This window comes from Syngnathus scovelli, chromosome 4 (assembly GCF_024217435.2).
Source record: "Syngnathus scovelli strain Florida chromosome 4, RoL_Ssco_1.2, whole genome shotgun sequence".
Taxonomy (NCBI): domain Eukaryota; kingdom Metazoa; phylum Chordata; class Actinopteri; order Syngnathiformes; family Syngnathidae; genus Syngnathus; species Syngnathus scovelli.
In genome coordinates, this window is record NC_090850.1 from 13,537,912 (window position 1) to 13,553,820 (window position 15,909).

Genomic DNA, 15,909 nt, shown 5'->3' on the forward strand with positions numbered 1-15,909 from the left:
GGTGGTTTTAGGGAGTATCTGGAGTTGCACCTAGTAATTGAGGGGACTAGTTCTATATTTTTTCTTGCTCTCAGTAATATCAAAAATGGCCATTGTCAATTCTTCAGTGAGCTGCTGTCAGAATTTCTGTCTGACCCACATGAGCCCAGCCAATCCCTTGAAAGATCAGTATTTCTGAATCAACAAGTCCCTTTAGTTATGAAATGTCAATGTCGAACACCTGATCACTGATTTTGCTTCTGCCAAATGCTGTGACAAAATGTAACAATTAAAAAGTTAGAGCTAGGAAACGCCATGACAAAAGTAAAAAAAAAAACCATACATGCATCAATCAAAATAACTACAGATATTTTTCCCTTTCCTTTTTCCTTTTATCCCTTTCTGTTCAAAATGTGTACTTTTCCATATATTCTCCTGCAGGTAAACATGACCCCGATGTAGACAGCAGGAATGAGTCTGCTGATCGAACAATGCCTGCAGGCTACTTGCAAAAGACTTACCCTCGTGTTTAACACTGAATTATGTGGTATTTTAACCTCACAGGTGTCGTTTCCACGACAACACTAATAAAACATACACAAACATGAGCACAAGGCCAGCCGAGCACAAATATAAACAGCTTTCTAGTTCAACGATAGAGTATGCGGTAGATGCACAGTGCCATGCCACTTGCAAAGCAAACTAAGTTTGTTATAACAAAATAAACCACTTAACGATAAAATGAAGCTCATATGGAGAAGTGTTTGGACATGTTTTAGTGTTTTTTCACTTCAAGTTTGCAGGTACAGAATATTTTTAAAACGGGGTATTCCACCCATTATTCTAATTCTTATTGATTAATCAGGCAAAAAAAAAAAAAAGATTTTACATTATAAAATAACCTTATTTTTATCCGCTTGGTTTCCAGCTTTGTGTTCGACTGTTGACTTTTAATGCCATCCTGGGGTGTTGAGTTACGTGGGTATCAGAGAATTAGAATGTAAAGTTGTCTGGCTGTCAAGTGGCAAACTCATTAGCAAGTAGAGTTACTCGGCATGAATTACAGCCATTGGCAACTTGTGTCAAAATGTGCTAATTGTTTTCTTAGCATGTGTTCAACAAAGCTATGAAAAGTGTACAGGTTGCCGTGTCCATCCACTTGAGGATGTATGACAACATAGCGTAATTTCCGGACTATAAGTCGCGGGTTTTTTTTTCCACAGTTTGGGTGGGGGCGACTTATACTCAGGAGCGACTTATATATGTTTTTTTTTTCACAAATTTTTACTTGATCATTAAGACATCACTTACTTACAAGTATAGTTGACCACTTCCCATGTTATTTTTAGTATAGTTGATCACTTCACATGCTTTTATATCTTTATCTTGAATATATTCAAAACATAAAAAATAGAGAAAACATAAAATAAAGCAATTAACACTTAAAAGGACCACTGTCTGCTGTATGTACACTTGCTCCATTTTTGCTCCTCTTATATTTATTATTATTATTTATTATTATTTGTTTATTTATCATTTATTCAAACACTCTTATTTATTCATTGTTTGTACCTTCTTGGATTTTTTTGTGTTGCTTGTATGCATATGTGTACTATCTCACCGAGGGATAGTGGGAACGTAATTTCAATATCTTTGTGTGTCTTGGTATATGAAAAAAAAAAAAATCGACAATAAAGCAGACTTTGACTTTGATAAAACAACCAAATAAACAAAACAAAAAACTACATCTGAAAAAAATATATATTTTCAGACGAAACTGGATGAGGGCGCTCTAAATTTCACCGTTGGCCGTGACTCATCAACTGGGTGGGCTTAAGAAAAATGGCACCAAAAAGAAACTCATATTTTGCAGGTTACAAACTTCAAGTTGTAAAATATGCAGCTGAAAACAGTAATCGAGCAGCAGAAAGAAAGTTTGGAGAACCGTGATGTACCAAGGGATTACTATTTCAAGTAACGTCAGTGGCACGCCGCGGCGGTTGTTTACATAAAGGACAAACGTACCCACGTAAGGACTACCGGCATCATTAGCGGTGAGCATTTCTAAGTGACACGGAGGACAAAGAGTTTGAAGGAATTAAGGATTTGGAGTGACATAGAAGGTTTGAAAAACTATTATGGCTTTTACGCACGCCCGGTCCTACTCTACTGAGTCGGGGGCCGGCGCTCGGCCGAGTGGCTGTCCGCGAACGGTGCATGGGGCTCGGACATGGCCATTACGCACGCCCGGTCCTATGCCATGGAGCTCTCGTGTCTGGAAGTCCACGCCGCCACACGCTTGGAAGTTTGTTTCGTTTAATAAAGAGCCGTTTACCAAACCCACGTCCTGGTACTTTGTTAACGCTACAATATAGTTATATACTAGATCTGTGGAATAAAGACAAGGCTGACGTCAGGGCGCACGCGCGGCGATGTTGACAAAGGCCGAGAAATTTGAACGATGGATTTAATGGATTTAAATTGTCGTAGCCCAATATTTTTGGTTTGTTGAACGTCCGACAATCTCGCGAAAATCCTTTTTCAGCACCCAACAAGAACTCTATACGAGAGTACAATGTGATGGAAATATACTGACCTCCATCGAAAGACATGGCTCATCCAGAACAGATTTGAGCTGGTTCCTATCATCATCACTTGCCTGAAAAGATTAGAAACACATTTTTGCGCGCACGCGTTGTAAACGCTTTTGCTTGGTGCATTCCTCATCTGTGGTTATTTAGTTTGCTGGGGGCCGGTTGTGACCACAAAATGCTTTCCGTGCTCAACTCCATGCACTGTTTTCACCAGATGTGTTTCTTGTTTGTAAATGACTCATTTTCTTTTTCATGGAGCAGAGACAATCTGCAACTAATAATAGTCAACATACCAGTGCAGCACAAAGCCAAAATGCAAATTGCTGAGTGGGTCTGCTAAACACTATGGTCGATCTTCATAAAGCTTCAAAGATGGAATGCCTGTCATTTGGCACCACTCCACCAAACATTGTCACACATGAGCAAATAGTACGAGGGAAGAATTTAAGGACGAAACCCTATTTTCTGTCCTTGATGCTTGGACTCAGTGGGAAATAATGACAAAACCACATGAATCCCATTTAGCCTGTTATCCAACCATTTCACTCTGTTCGTGCATGAATATGTTCACTATTATACTAGTACAATATTTGGTACTAGTACAATTTTGAAAACCTGCGCTCCTAGTTCCCTCCATTTGAAGTGAATGCTAAAGGATAACGAAGAAGCAAAAACAAGGTCACCCTACTGAAACAGAAAGCTAAATAAATTAACACACCCACAAGGATACAAAAACAATGTGCACGTCCTCAAGTGACATCTGGAAACAATAAACTAATAGATTTTGTCAAACATGTGGCCGTGTTTCTATATTTAAACGTGATGAAACCTCCCTAGAATACTTGAGAGATGATTCTCAGAAAGGAGCGCCAACATGGTTTATCACCCAGAGTGACTTAAAGGCCAGCAGCGTTGGACTTTGAAGTTGGACAAAGTAAATCCAAACCTAAAATGAAACGTTTTTGTGGAAACCTGCATATTTGAAAGGGATGAACCGATACCGATCTAATACGACTAATCAAGTCATGCTGTGCAAAATAGATAACGATTCAGGCAGTCAGGTGACACCAAAGCCATCACCTTGCACGTTGTGGTGGCGTGCTTTTCAGTAAGCATAGCATAAACCATTACAACTATTGTTTCAGTCACCAATAATTAACTCATAACCAGACCTCAACCTTGGGAAATCCTCGACTTAGCGTGACCCTGCACGAAACTCAACTCACCCACTCACAACTTGTCTATTTATGTTTAAATAACTGTCTCACTTGTCCTCGATTGCCATATAAATCCTGCTGCATAAACAAGGGTCAAGCTATCTCCGACCACATTGACACAGAGGCAGCAACTCAATTCAATTCAGCAACAGCCATAATAACTGTCGGCCATCTCATCTATTGTTGATTGAAGGCTCCATTCAGGCAACCAGTGTATGGCTACAATTAGCCTCATTTAGTGAGAATGCCTCATGGTTTGCTCTCTTGGCTTAGATGACTGACTCATATTATGCAACTCGTTGGCCTCAACACCTGCTGTTCTCTACATCACTTAGCTCTTGAACCTAATACCACAGGTTGTGATCTCTGACATTCCTCAAACTCCAAACACCCGCCGCATGAGGCAGGGTAAGTGGGGGTAGCAAAAGACAGCAACAGGACTCCAGACATGAGTCGGCGGTAAAAAACTCAAATGTTTCTGTTAAGAATCTTATAATAGATTTACCAAATCAACAAATAGAGCTCATAAAAGCATCTGAAATTGAATTGCTTCAAGCGACGTGTGCCAGTCTGACTTGTATTTTTGCTTAGTTCCATCCTTCCTGCATGGTTGCATGGACTACCCTGTCATTGCAAAGAAATTTTCTTTTTCTAGGGCCAAATATTGAATACAAATATTTAGAAAAAAAAAAAGAGGGACTAAAAGAAGTCGGCTATTTTCAAGCTGTTTTTGAAATGTTTTATTGAACATTGTGATTAGTATAATTTCTAAGTAGTTATTTTGGCGTGGTTTCTTGTTAAAGACCATCAAATTATATAAATTAAATGTCACACCTGAGATGTTTGTTGGTTTATTAAGCATACTGACTTTAACTACATTCACAGATGCTGACTGCGTTGCAACTAACCAAACAAGTCTTCAGCCTATTTTGCCCCCAGACAACATGTGCACTTTGATTTGTGAGTAAATGGCCAAGAGTGGAAAATATGTATGCATAAATTATACACTGAATCTGAACAACTCAAGAATCGTCTCTGAAGCTCTAAGCAAGGTCAAGCTTTGTCACTTATGCCTCTACAAATAGCAGATTTTACGGTGACATTTAAAGACTTGACTTCTTTGTTCTTCAAGTATAAGTAACCAAGTGTACATACCACGGTGTTAAAGAGTAAATTTAACACAACCGCATTGTGGGACGTGATATAAAGAATCACACAAATCAAAACACAACGGCACTATATCATGATCAGTTCTTCCAAGAGCTGTACTGCAATGAGAAGTCATCATGTGGTTTTCACTCCTTCACTGCCAAGACCACTGAGCTTACCAGAATGCCGTATCCAAGACAAATGAACAAAATTGATATGAGACACGCCAACATCCTTTACAGAAAGATAGTTTACAGATATTTTTATGAAGAAGACTGAGAGGTTTTCATCCATTGAGATAAGCAAGCATGTGTTGCTCCACTGGAATGTCCTGGCAATACGGTTAATAGACCCCCTGTCACAGACCCCCAATGGCCTTCCAGAAATGCAAGAAGCAACTAAGACAATCTTAGTATCACCAAAGGCAAGACCAAGAGGGTCAATTATTCAGAAAATTTGAAAAGCTTCCTAATTACTGAGCACAGGAAGAACTTTTGCGTAAACAGTTCATGATGAATGTGGCAGGAAATTCTGTTGTCCATTAGATGTGAATTCACTGGGGGTGGGTTGGTCTCACCAATGTAGAAAGGGCTCAATTCAAATAATGGGAAAGCCAATCCAAAATTATGAACTTGCTTAATTCCCTAAGGTCTTCTCTGGGATTGACTAATGCTATTTTGCCTTAAATCTCGTAGATTCTCAATCACTCTTCTCTGGGATTAACAAATGTGCAAATGCAGCAAAAACTCTCTGGACAATCACAATCCGTTTAAAAAACGTTTTTCAATTTTGAGAGACATTTTTTAAACTAAAATAATGTGTTTAATAATAAGTTCAAGTTCAAAATAAATTAACCATCATTATTAGTAAAATGTACTCTTTTCAATACAGACCTCTCCACTGCAGCCTAATAACAAAATAAGACAGCGGTTCAAAGACTGTAACATTCACAAACAGAGGCACACACATTTCAGCATAGATTTTTTCTTTTAATAACTAGACAAAAAAATTCCCCATCCAAAAAAATCTATTAGTTCATGAACGTGTTATCACTTACCATCTCCACCCCCTGAGGGAAGGCTGTCCCCTCCCAGTCCTTCTTGGGGAATCGTTGAATGATCTTGCCACAGCCACATCCCTCTCCTGAACCTGCCAATTCAAATGGACAAAGAGTGCAATATAATATTAAAGACTCAAATAAATCATCATTCGTCTGACATCCATCCATCCATCCATCCATCCATCCATCCATCCATCCATCCATCCATCCATCCATCCATCCATCCATCCATCCATCCATCCATCCATCCATCCATCCATCCATCCACTTGCCGAAAGCACTGCGACATTATTCTATATATAAAAGAACACAAAATATTTATTATTTGACATTGGAAATGTGGCCAAACAGAACACAATCTGAGCTAGCTGTCCTTGCTTATAGCCAAGATGTATTTTTACTAGGGCAAAATAGATTTCGCAAATTTTCGCAAATTTTAAAATACTAATGACATAGTTCTGGCTTTTTGAAATCTTAGAAAGTGTTGATGTGGTAAAAAAAAAATTGCTAATGTCTTCATCAACTGCCAAACTTCCCCAATGCGCAGATATAAGTTCCCTTACTAGAGTCCCTCTTTCCGAGGCGAAATGGCACCACCCCAAAATTCATTGGCTTCCTCTTGTCCAACGTTATTTGAAAGCTGCACTAAAACCACCCTCTTAAGTAAGACAGCCAAACAAAAAACCTGACAAACTCGTGTGGAAAAACTCTTTTCTACTGTGATCTGTAAACTCTATCTCTCTACTATTAAGCGGAGTGACACGATTTATGGGCAACATTTTGGCACACGCCTAAGTTAGCCCAGAGATGGAATTTATTTACACAAAATTCTACATATTTTATTAATTAGACCGAACTGCTGTTAAACTGGAAAGGCCTCGACATAGCTCAATTACAGCTTGTACACAAAGTACATTATTAATATAAAAATGTTAAATGTTACCTGCAACAACATAACACTACTCAACAACACGAATGGCTTTTTGTTTGTTTGGCTATTACACGACATGTCAAGATGAGTTTGGTTTTGCACCCCCTATTTCCGTAATTAATCCATTTCACAAGGTTAATTCAGCCTCTGTGTGACCGTATTGGAACAATTTCCTTCATTTTTGCCACACTGTGTTAAAGAGAGCAAAAATCACCATAAGGTTTTGGGGCATTGCTGAATTGAGTACCGTGTGTTGGCTTAATCACACGAGCTGGAGTAACTTTATTCCCGTATTCAGTAAGTACAGGAATAGTAGTAATGCTAGTAAAACAGCAGTCTGCATGACAGTTACGTGTGTTTTGGATTTTACAGTTCTTCTAATCAAAATCGTATGCTCAGTCCCAATTTTCGAGCGAGGATGAAAATAAATGACGGAATTCCTCACATTCCATGAGGCGACTCTCTCGTATTAAAACAAGCTGCGCTCTCCAATGCTACCTCCCTGATATAAAAAGAACACCATCCGAAAGAATAATAGAAGCCAGGCGGAGAAGACACATGCTATTTTTAACAGCCGCTCCCAAGATGGAAGGATGAAGTCTTAAAAAACAAAAAAGCTATTTAAATCCTTCACTAGAAGTTTGTATGCAGTGTACAGTGTATTTTCTAAGAGTGTACAAACAACATGAAAAAAATCTGTAGTTCCTGCATGCCAAAAGGAAGTTCTTGTAAAGTTCACTTAGAAAACATTTTAATTAGTTCTTCATTGTATTCTTATTTTACTTGTTTATTTTACGTAAAGCACTTTTTTTTTTTACAGCTACGGTTGTGGTTAAAGTGCTTGTGAAATTGTTGAGTATACATTATATATTGTCTTTTCATATGTGGGCAAAACAAAAAAAGTCAGCTATTTAAGCAAAGTTGAACTTGTATTTATTTAGTCAAAACAAAGTGTGACAATGTTTTAAAACTGGCCAAGCTTCCCCCTATGTTCAGATTTAGTTACATTCCCACATGTGGTTGCTTTCACTATTTCCAAGGCTGAAGGGCACTGCCCCATACTATCAACATATTCTCAAGTGATGCGTCAATTTGACCTTATGTTTAAATTTATCACATGCCTAATAAATGTCATATTTGACTATAAGGTTGCACGTTCGCTGCCTTAAATTTGAGTATAATTTGCATAGTCAAAGAAAAACAAAGGTCTGGCTGTTCAATCTTATCAACAGGCGTCATGTCTTGCTGCGGTCATAATTGTCAGTGGAGTTTCCTTTGTAGGTTCTCGGCTATCAGTTTTTACCTTTACAACTCTAAAGGAAGGAACTCTTCCATAGTGGTCAGGGTCAATACCCAGTCTGGAACGGACCAGAAAATGTCAAATGCGGAAAGAAAGGAGCAATAGCAAAATGCACTCATGAATATTCATTATTCATCTTCCGAGCCGCTTATCCACATGAGAGTTGCGGGCAAACTTAAATATTTAGTAGACACACTGCAAACAGGAAATTGTTGATTGTTAAAAAAAAGACAATACAAAAGCGGTATATTTGTAGTACATTTGTGAATAGCTCTCCAGTCATGCCAAGCCATTATTTCAACATTTCTTTGTCTCCATGCCTATAAAACAAACCAGATTATGGGATTAAAATAACATATTTTCATAAAACAAACCACAACACGTGAAAGCATTTCAAAGAATGGCAGTCACAAGAAAAAAAAATCTAAATTAAATCTCCTGTTGTTAGTTGACAGTTATAATGTGATCAGAATGACAATTTCAAAGTTATGAAATGGTTTGAGTCACAGCCTTAGATGATCTCAATCAAATATAATCTTAACCAAATAAACAACAACTAAGCACGAGAGAGAGGAATGTTCTACAATCCACACAACATTTTTCAAATAAACAACAATTAAGTACGAGATATTTTCAACATTTTTGAAAATGAGAGCTATTTCTGGGTACTAATTTGATATGCATTTGAGTGGCTACTTTAAGTTTAATGTCAATTACATCTTATTCAAAAGACAACTACCAATATTTATTATTTTTTGTAATAGAATAAATTGACTAATTTTATAAATAAACCATTTATTGACAGGACTTTTATATATAGGGTATATAAAGTATAAAGTCATACAATAACTCACAGCAAGGGGCAACTTCAAGTCTACATATCTGATATCAGTGAACCCAGGTTGCCCACATTTCATTGATATCAGTGTGAATAAGTAGTTGATGCAGACAAAAAAACGATAAAAGGTCAAATTCTTTTTTTTTTTTTTTAATGAAAGCACTTGTTTGTGGGTGTACCGAGTGAGCCAGCAACACAAAACAAACACTCTTTGAGATTTTGCAACAAAGCTCCAATTCATGATGCTTTCAGATGATAAAGACAAGCACAGATGCTGCAACAACTTGCTGCAGTTCATGCTAGGGATTCATTAAGTTCTTCATGATTTCACATCGGAACTGTCTTCCGTTGATTGTGTTCAACAATTCTGTCAACAAGTTTACTTCCCCATGATACAACGGTACATAAGAGTACTCGCTGAAATGACACACAATGTTCAAGTTCTTATACTGCAAAACTTCACAAGGTTGTCCTTGGATACTGTAGTTGAATATCTTTTCTCTGGAGCTGAACTTGGGGCACAACAAGTGGAAGCAGAGGAAACTCCCTGTCCAAACGCAGATCAACATTTGAGAGAGGGTAAAAAGAGGGAAGAGGACTGAATGCCTTTATTCACAGCTGCATATTGCAGCTATCGTGGAAAAAACGTGCAGCTGTCTTCCGCAAAAACAAACACATGACAACAAATCATCAAGCCCTTTTGCAGCAGAGTGTAAATATAGAGAGCAGAGTGGGCAGGACTAAACCGAGCAGCCAATACTTAATAAAACATGCATGCACAGCTTGACGATCATGGAATGCTGAACTCGCTCATGTCAACAAAGCTTTTTGGTGGCAATCGGTTCCGATTAGTATGCAGCTCCGAAACTGCTGTGAGCATAGTCAGTGGTTGCAGTCCCTTTTTCCTGGAGTGACACCCAACAAGCACAACCGCCGCGGACAGGATGTGCCTCATTTTGGATTCGTGAAGATTCCATTGGTTTGCAACCGCATCGGTACATCGAATCGTGCTACTCTGAACAACACTAGGGCCCCGAGAGAGTACGCGGCATTGATTATTGAAAAAAACGAGTGTCCCTAAACTCTCCTGTTAGCAATGCGGCTAATCAGAGGCTAGTCGCCAAGCTATGTAGCATCAACACAGTGGGTGTCGATCTGACCACAAAGCATGATCTTACACACTTACCGGCTTTTTCCTGATCGTATCCCACAACAACAAAGTAATCAGCCAATCTTGCCATGTCTGCCGCTTTTCCCGAGCTGTGCCAACACAATTCAGCATTTTTCCTGCTTCCAAAGTACAGCCATTTTTGACAGTAGGGCCGTCAGTGCGCATGCGTAAACCACAGCGCTCGCTGCATGGGCGTGGACCCCAAATATACAGTGAATGCCGCTTTGGCCCTCAGACTAGGGGACCTGCCTAACATCCTATACCAGGGACCACCACCCTTTTTGAAACTGAGAGCTACATCTTAGGATTTGATTAATGCAAAGGGATTTCCCTTTTATATTAGTTTATGATCATCATGTGAAGGTGGGTAACAGAGAAATGACAATATGTAGTACCATCACATTTTCAAATTAAAACTTCTACAATATTATAGGAAATCATAATGTCCCATCACCGGTGAGCTATTTTGTGAGCGTTCCTGCGGGTGAATCATGTGGCCATTGCTGGTGACAAGTGTGCTATAAAGCAACTGTGGTTCAGCGGAAATCTAGTAGATCAAGCACCTAATATAATCAATAAAAGAGCAATTATTAAATGCCCTTGATCTCCAGATTACTCTTTGTCCTTGCTCGTAGCATGATGCACAGACCTTGAAATGGTTATCATAATGCCATTGGAGGGTTTAAGTTAGTTTTAAGTTCCTTGTAGTAGTGCACGCTTAGTCCTTACTAGTGGGACAATTTTGGCATCCTAAAAGGACAACTACATTTTAGTGAGACAAAGCTGTACAATAGTTAGCATCTGTGCTTTAGAAGTACTACAAGTGCAGTGATAGATGTTAACTTATGAGTACTAGTAGGAGCGCACAACTAGTTTCCCAGGTTGTCCCCCCCGCCCCAATACAATAATTATAACAGACTTAAAGGACACTATACAGGGGCATAATGGGGGCCAGTATTGTCATTTTGCACATGCAAATGGTTAGTAAGTAGTACTAAATGACAGAAAACAGTGCCTCAAACTAAATTGAGGGTGTGAAAATTAAAAATAACAGGAACACAACAAAGGACAACATGTACTATCATCATCAGTCCCTCTCTGCAGCCACCCCCCGAAGTCCAGCAAAAACAAACAAACAGACAAAAATCTTTTAACTGGAGCCAAAAGATGAGGAAATGCACAGTGGGTGTTTCATGTACTTCTGATCGTTACACAAGAATTAAACAAAACTTACTACGTATAACGTGTTTGACAATTAATCAATTAATATTGTGAGTCATCAAAAGCATGCCCTCGGGCTCCACGTGCTCTTTTTCCTGACATCCACGAGTGTAATTACACACGTTTCCTGCCACACGCACTTACAGTAAAAACTGCCAAGCCATGTCACTTATCCTCTGATTGCCCCAAAAAAAATTCTATATAAGGTGCCAAAGACAAAGACGGTGCTTCACTCTCGTCATTTCACAATTCCAATTGTTGTCTTCCTGTAAGTGGATCACTTGGGGGCAATTGTCACTACTGGTTTACAACATGTGTTTGGCAGTTCTGTGTTGTCCTCGATTTTGCAAAGAGGTGAATCTAGTCATAAATATAAAATTCACAATTACTAGCAGAGGGTTCCCCTTTTCAGATACTAAAATGAATAAGATTTATTACTGTATTTATTTATAGAACTGTGGGATGCTGATGGAATGTCCATTGCTACGTTTGTGTCAAATTAAGAAAACATGTTGCAACACATTTCCCCTTCCCTTATAAACTGAAAGGAAAATCTAAAACCGAAACAATCACTCTGTTGCGCTTGATAAAAAAAAAAAAAACTTATAGTTCTAAGGACCTTGGGGAATTACTATTACTAACAATAATCAACAGCCATGTGCTGTGCTGTATTTTCTACAAACGTAGTAAAGAATGTCCACGAGATGACCATTTCTCACACACACACACACACACACACGCACATGCACACGCACGCGCGCGCACGCACGCATGCACACGCGCGCGCACGCACGCATGCACACGCGCACACGGACGGCCGGACAGACAGACGGAAAGACAGACAGACAGACAGACAGACACACACACACACACACACACACACACACACACGCACGCACACACACACACACACACACACACACACACACACACTCATTAATATCATTATTTTCTATTCTATTTTATTCATTGACAAATTCTTGTGTACGCATTCCTGAGAGGAAACGTGATTAAATGATTTGCCAAGTCTTTCCTGAAAGCAACAAATCATCCAAATTATTCAAACATGTCTGGACCAATATTGTTCAAGTTGATTTTTTTTAACTCTAGATTTATTCTTAGATAATTGTAAAATTCCACCTCACTCAGCAAGGTAAAATAAATGAAGGCATAAGGCGAGTTATTTACCTTGTACAAACAAGTGCCTTGAATATATTGGATTACAGTCGGGCATATTTACCTTGTTTATTGACTTGACCAATTCTTTTCTTATAGAAAAAAATCTCACATTCATCAAGGTGACATGGAACTTCACTGCATCAGGGAGTGGCGTGAAAAAAAAATGGAAACGTTCCTTAAACTTGACATGCACAATTATGGAAGAGTATGAAATCAACCTTATGGTTCCAATATGAATTTTTCCATTTAAGAATGCATAACAAAAACTGAGCAGTCAATGTCTTTTTTTATTAATTATGCTTTTTCTGTATTGAATAAACATTCTACAACTATTCATAGTGTTTTTTTGCACCACTGGGAGCAGGAGGGGGGTAGAGGATGAAAGTCAGTCTGTGAGCCCCTCCCACCTTCTGTATAAAAGGCTCCCAGTCTGGTGTGTAGCTATTAGCAGAGTGACACAGCTGCCTAACAGGACCAGTGGCAATATTCCCCAAACCTGTGGAATACTCGTCTGTCTATCTGACCAGAAAAAGAAGAACTTTGACATCCAAGTGAGAATTACAGGTATGTTTTACCTCCCTTTCCTCTTCTTCTTTTGCTATTTCTTTCTAAGCACCTTCCTATGATTGCGGCTCTCAGCTGATGGCTTTATCCTTGCTTTTTTGAGGTCAGGGGACAAGTGTATAGACAAGGACAGGTTATCTGTCTGCTTATATAAGCAGTTCAGCTCTTAATGTTTGCGCCGTCTGTGGCAGAATCTCTTTCGAGGTGTTGCACAGCTAAAAAAAAACATTTCAGTTGCTATTAATTACAGAAGATTACAAGGGCGAGTGAAATTGCATTCTTTATAGCTGTTTTTTTACTGTTATTTTGGCAAGTCTATTTTGGTAGCTTCTAGTAGACAGTGTCCTTCACATTATTGGCCAGGGGCCCAAAGCATGGTTGTAGGTTTACTTAACTGAGGAAAATGTGACCCTAGCTTAACTTCTCAAATAAATGAATGATAAGTGCAAATAACTTGGCTTTTGGACTCTTGTGTAAGCATTACTAATTTACAGGCATACTGTACTAGAGGAATCAATACACATAGCGGCACAGTAGGGAGCTTGAAATGATAAATTGTAATAATTGCGTGATTGCAAATCACTAACTGGATCTTTCCTTGCTTTGACAGGAGGAAAAATGAAACTCATCTTCCAGGCCTTCCTCTATTGCTGCCTGGTGGCCACGGCAGCACACTGTGCGCAACCTGAAGTGAATCCCAAGTTAAAAAAGAGGTGAGCTGATTCAACTGCCTTTGACAAGCACTCAAAAAAAAAAAAAAAAATCTGGGGATGATTGTGGAGATGAATGAATGGATCATCTGCCTTAAGACTAATGGATTTCTGCCCTCCCTGATTCAGGTTAAGCATATGGCTCGGGAGCAGACTCAGACGGGATCTAGAGAGCAAGACGGCAAACTCTGAGCACATTGTCCGACAAGAGGACATCAGGGATACCATGCTGCCACATTCCAGGTATGTACCTTCAAGCAAAGCCATCATTTGCCACTTAAATGCATCTGTCCCGGAAACAAGCATCTGGACTCAACCTCCTTCTCTTTTGTCCTCCAGCACTGAACCCCATGTACGAACCAAGAGGTCCAAAAATTCTGCCAACCAGTCAAGAAGACAGGGTTGTTATCTGGGGACCTGCTCAGTGCACGACCTGGCGCACCGTCTGCACACTCTCAACAACACGCTAAGGATTGGCACCGCCCCCCCTGCCAAGATCAGCCCCCAAGGATATGGCCGCAGACGTCGCTCACTACCAGACCATAGAGTTGCGCTGAGGATGGAGCAGGGCAGGCTCAGGCCTGTGTGGAGAACCACTGCCTCCCAGGTCCATAAGCTTGAGGCTCTGCTCAGGCAAACATGAATGGGACTTTGCAAGAAAGAAGAATAAAAGCCAAGGGGGACTAAGAGTTAGCGTACTCTCGGCTCTGTTCTCAAATTCTCTGAATGCCTCCGATTAGCCAAGTATTCTCCAGCGTTTTTCCAGGTCTGGGGACCAGGTCAGAGCGAGACTGGCTGCACTGAGTTTCTTAAAGCGCTGCACCTCGTTGTTCGGTGATGTGGAGCGAGCGAACAACTGTAAAACACTGGATAGAACAGCGTGGAGCAACTACAGGTGCTGCTCTCCGCTTGGCAGGGGGTGACTCCAAGAGTGTTGATTTCTAGCCAAGTGAGTGGACTGACCCTCTGGTGTAAAAGAGTGAACGCTCACAATTCCTCCTCCACTTTGATAAGTGCTATCCTGCAAGGATAAAAAGCTGTGAGCACTTTTCCATTTGGACTCTGATGAATGATCCGGAGAAGATGATGTGCGTCACAATGCCAAACGAGGGGATGAACACTCTCAGCCTATATTAAGTTTTGGGCACTGTATAAAGGAAAATAAATGCCTTCAATTCTGTGAGTTATGTGCCAGTCCACAATGGATTGAAATATACTTGAAGTTGTTATTTGTACAAAAAGAAAAAACACACACATGTGCAATCTTTACATATTTTTTTATTGGAGATACTGTATATGTATATAGGAATTCATTTATTTAATATTATATAGAACGTTCATCTAAATACGCATAAAACTATTTTTGTACAGAAAGAAATATACGGTATATGGGCATTATATTCATTTGCAGACTGTGGTAATAGGATAACTGTTTTTTTTTTTGGTATATTATATATTTGTAACTGTTCTTTATTTTATTTGTGTTAAAGCAATAATATTGTCACGTAATAAACATTTTGCAAACAAAACCTTGACCTTGTCCAGACTTCCTTTTGCTCCCAGCCGCCGTAAATTCCAGCACAAGTGGCGCGGTCTATTGTCTAGAGTATAGCAAGACAGGCAGCACCTGGTCTCTGTTAAGTGATCACAGGCTCTCATTAGAGTTTCCCCTCATCTTACTACATTCCCTCAGTTATGACCTCCCACCTCTCCAGCCACTTCTTTAAGAAAGGGCAGACAGGGTGCGAGGCGCATTCCTGCTTGATTCAGCTCATATTTGTCGACTAAGCCATCTCAGAGCCGACTTGAGATGCTGCGGCTTTAGCTTTATCTGTCTTCATTGGTAAAAGATGGCTGGAATTGAGGTTGGAGGATGTGGTGGTGTGATGGGGGGGGGGGTCTTCAAACATTCCCGCAGGAATAAACTGCTGGTCGTTGCGTTCATACACAAGCAGCCAAAGAAGGACTACATAGCTGCGGATCTCATTTATTATCA

At 39.7% G+C, this 15,909-nt stretch overlaps 2 protein-coding genes across 4 annotated transcripts in view; one reads left to right on the top strand and one right to left on the bottom strand.

Moving 5' to 3' along the window:
• sbf2 (SET binding factor 2) overlaps nucleotides 1-10,408 on the bottom strand; it is a 60,221-nt gene extending 49,813 nt beyond the window's left edge. For both annotated transcript variants that reach the window (XM_049718963.2, XM_049718962.2), the window contains exons 1-2: nucleotides 10,255-10,408; nucleotides 5,997-6,088 (exon numbers count right to left, since the gene is read on the bottom strand). In XM_049718963.2, the coding sequence (XP_049574920.1) occupies nucleotides 5,997-6,088; nucleotides 10,255-10,309 (147 nt within the window). In that variant the 5' untranslated portion in view covers nucleotides 10,310-10,408. The remainder of the gene's footprint in view (nucleotides 1-5,996; nucleotides 6,089-10,254) is intronic.
• Nucleotides 10,409-13,051: 2,643 nt separating this feature from the next.
• On the top strand, nucleotides 13,052-15,442 carry adma (adrenomedullin a). 2 transcript variants are annotated; one of them, XM_049717750.1, is made up of 4 exons: nucleotides 13,052-13,203; nucleotides 13,814-13,916; nucleotides 14,043-14,156; nucleotides 14,253-15,442. In XM_049717750.1, exons 2-4 carry the CDS (start codon nucleotides 13,822-13,824, stop codon nucleotides 14,554-14,556), a joined length of 513 nt encoding a protein of 170 aa, XP_049573707.1. In that variant the 5' UTR covers nucleotides 13,052-13,203; nucleotides 13,814-13,821; the 3' UTR covers nucleotides 14,557-15,442. The 2 variants fall into 2 exon arrangements, with proteins under 2 accessions (XP_049573707.1, XP_049573706.1); XM_049717749.1 differs by having other exon boundaries at nucleotides 14,043-15,442.
• Nucleotides 15,443-15,909: the final 467 nt, after the last annotated feature.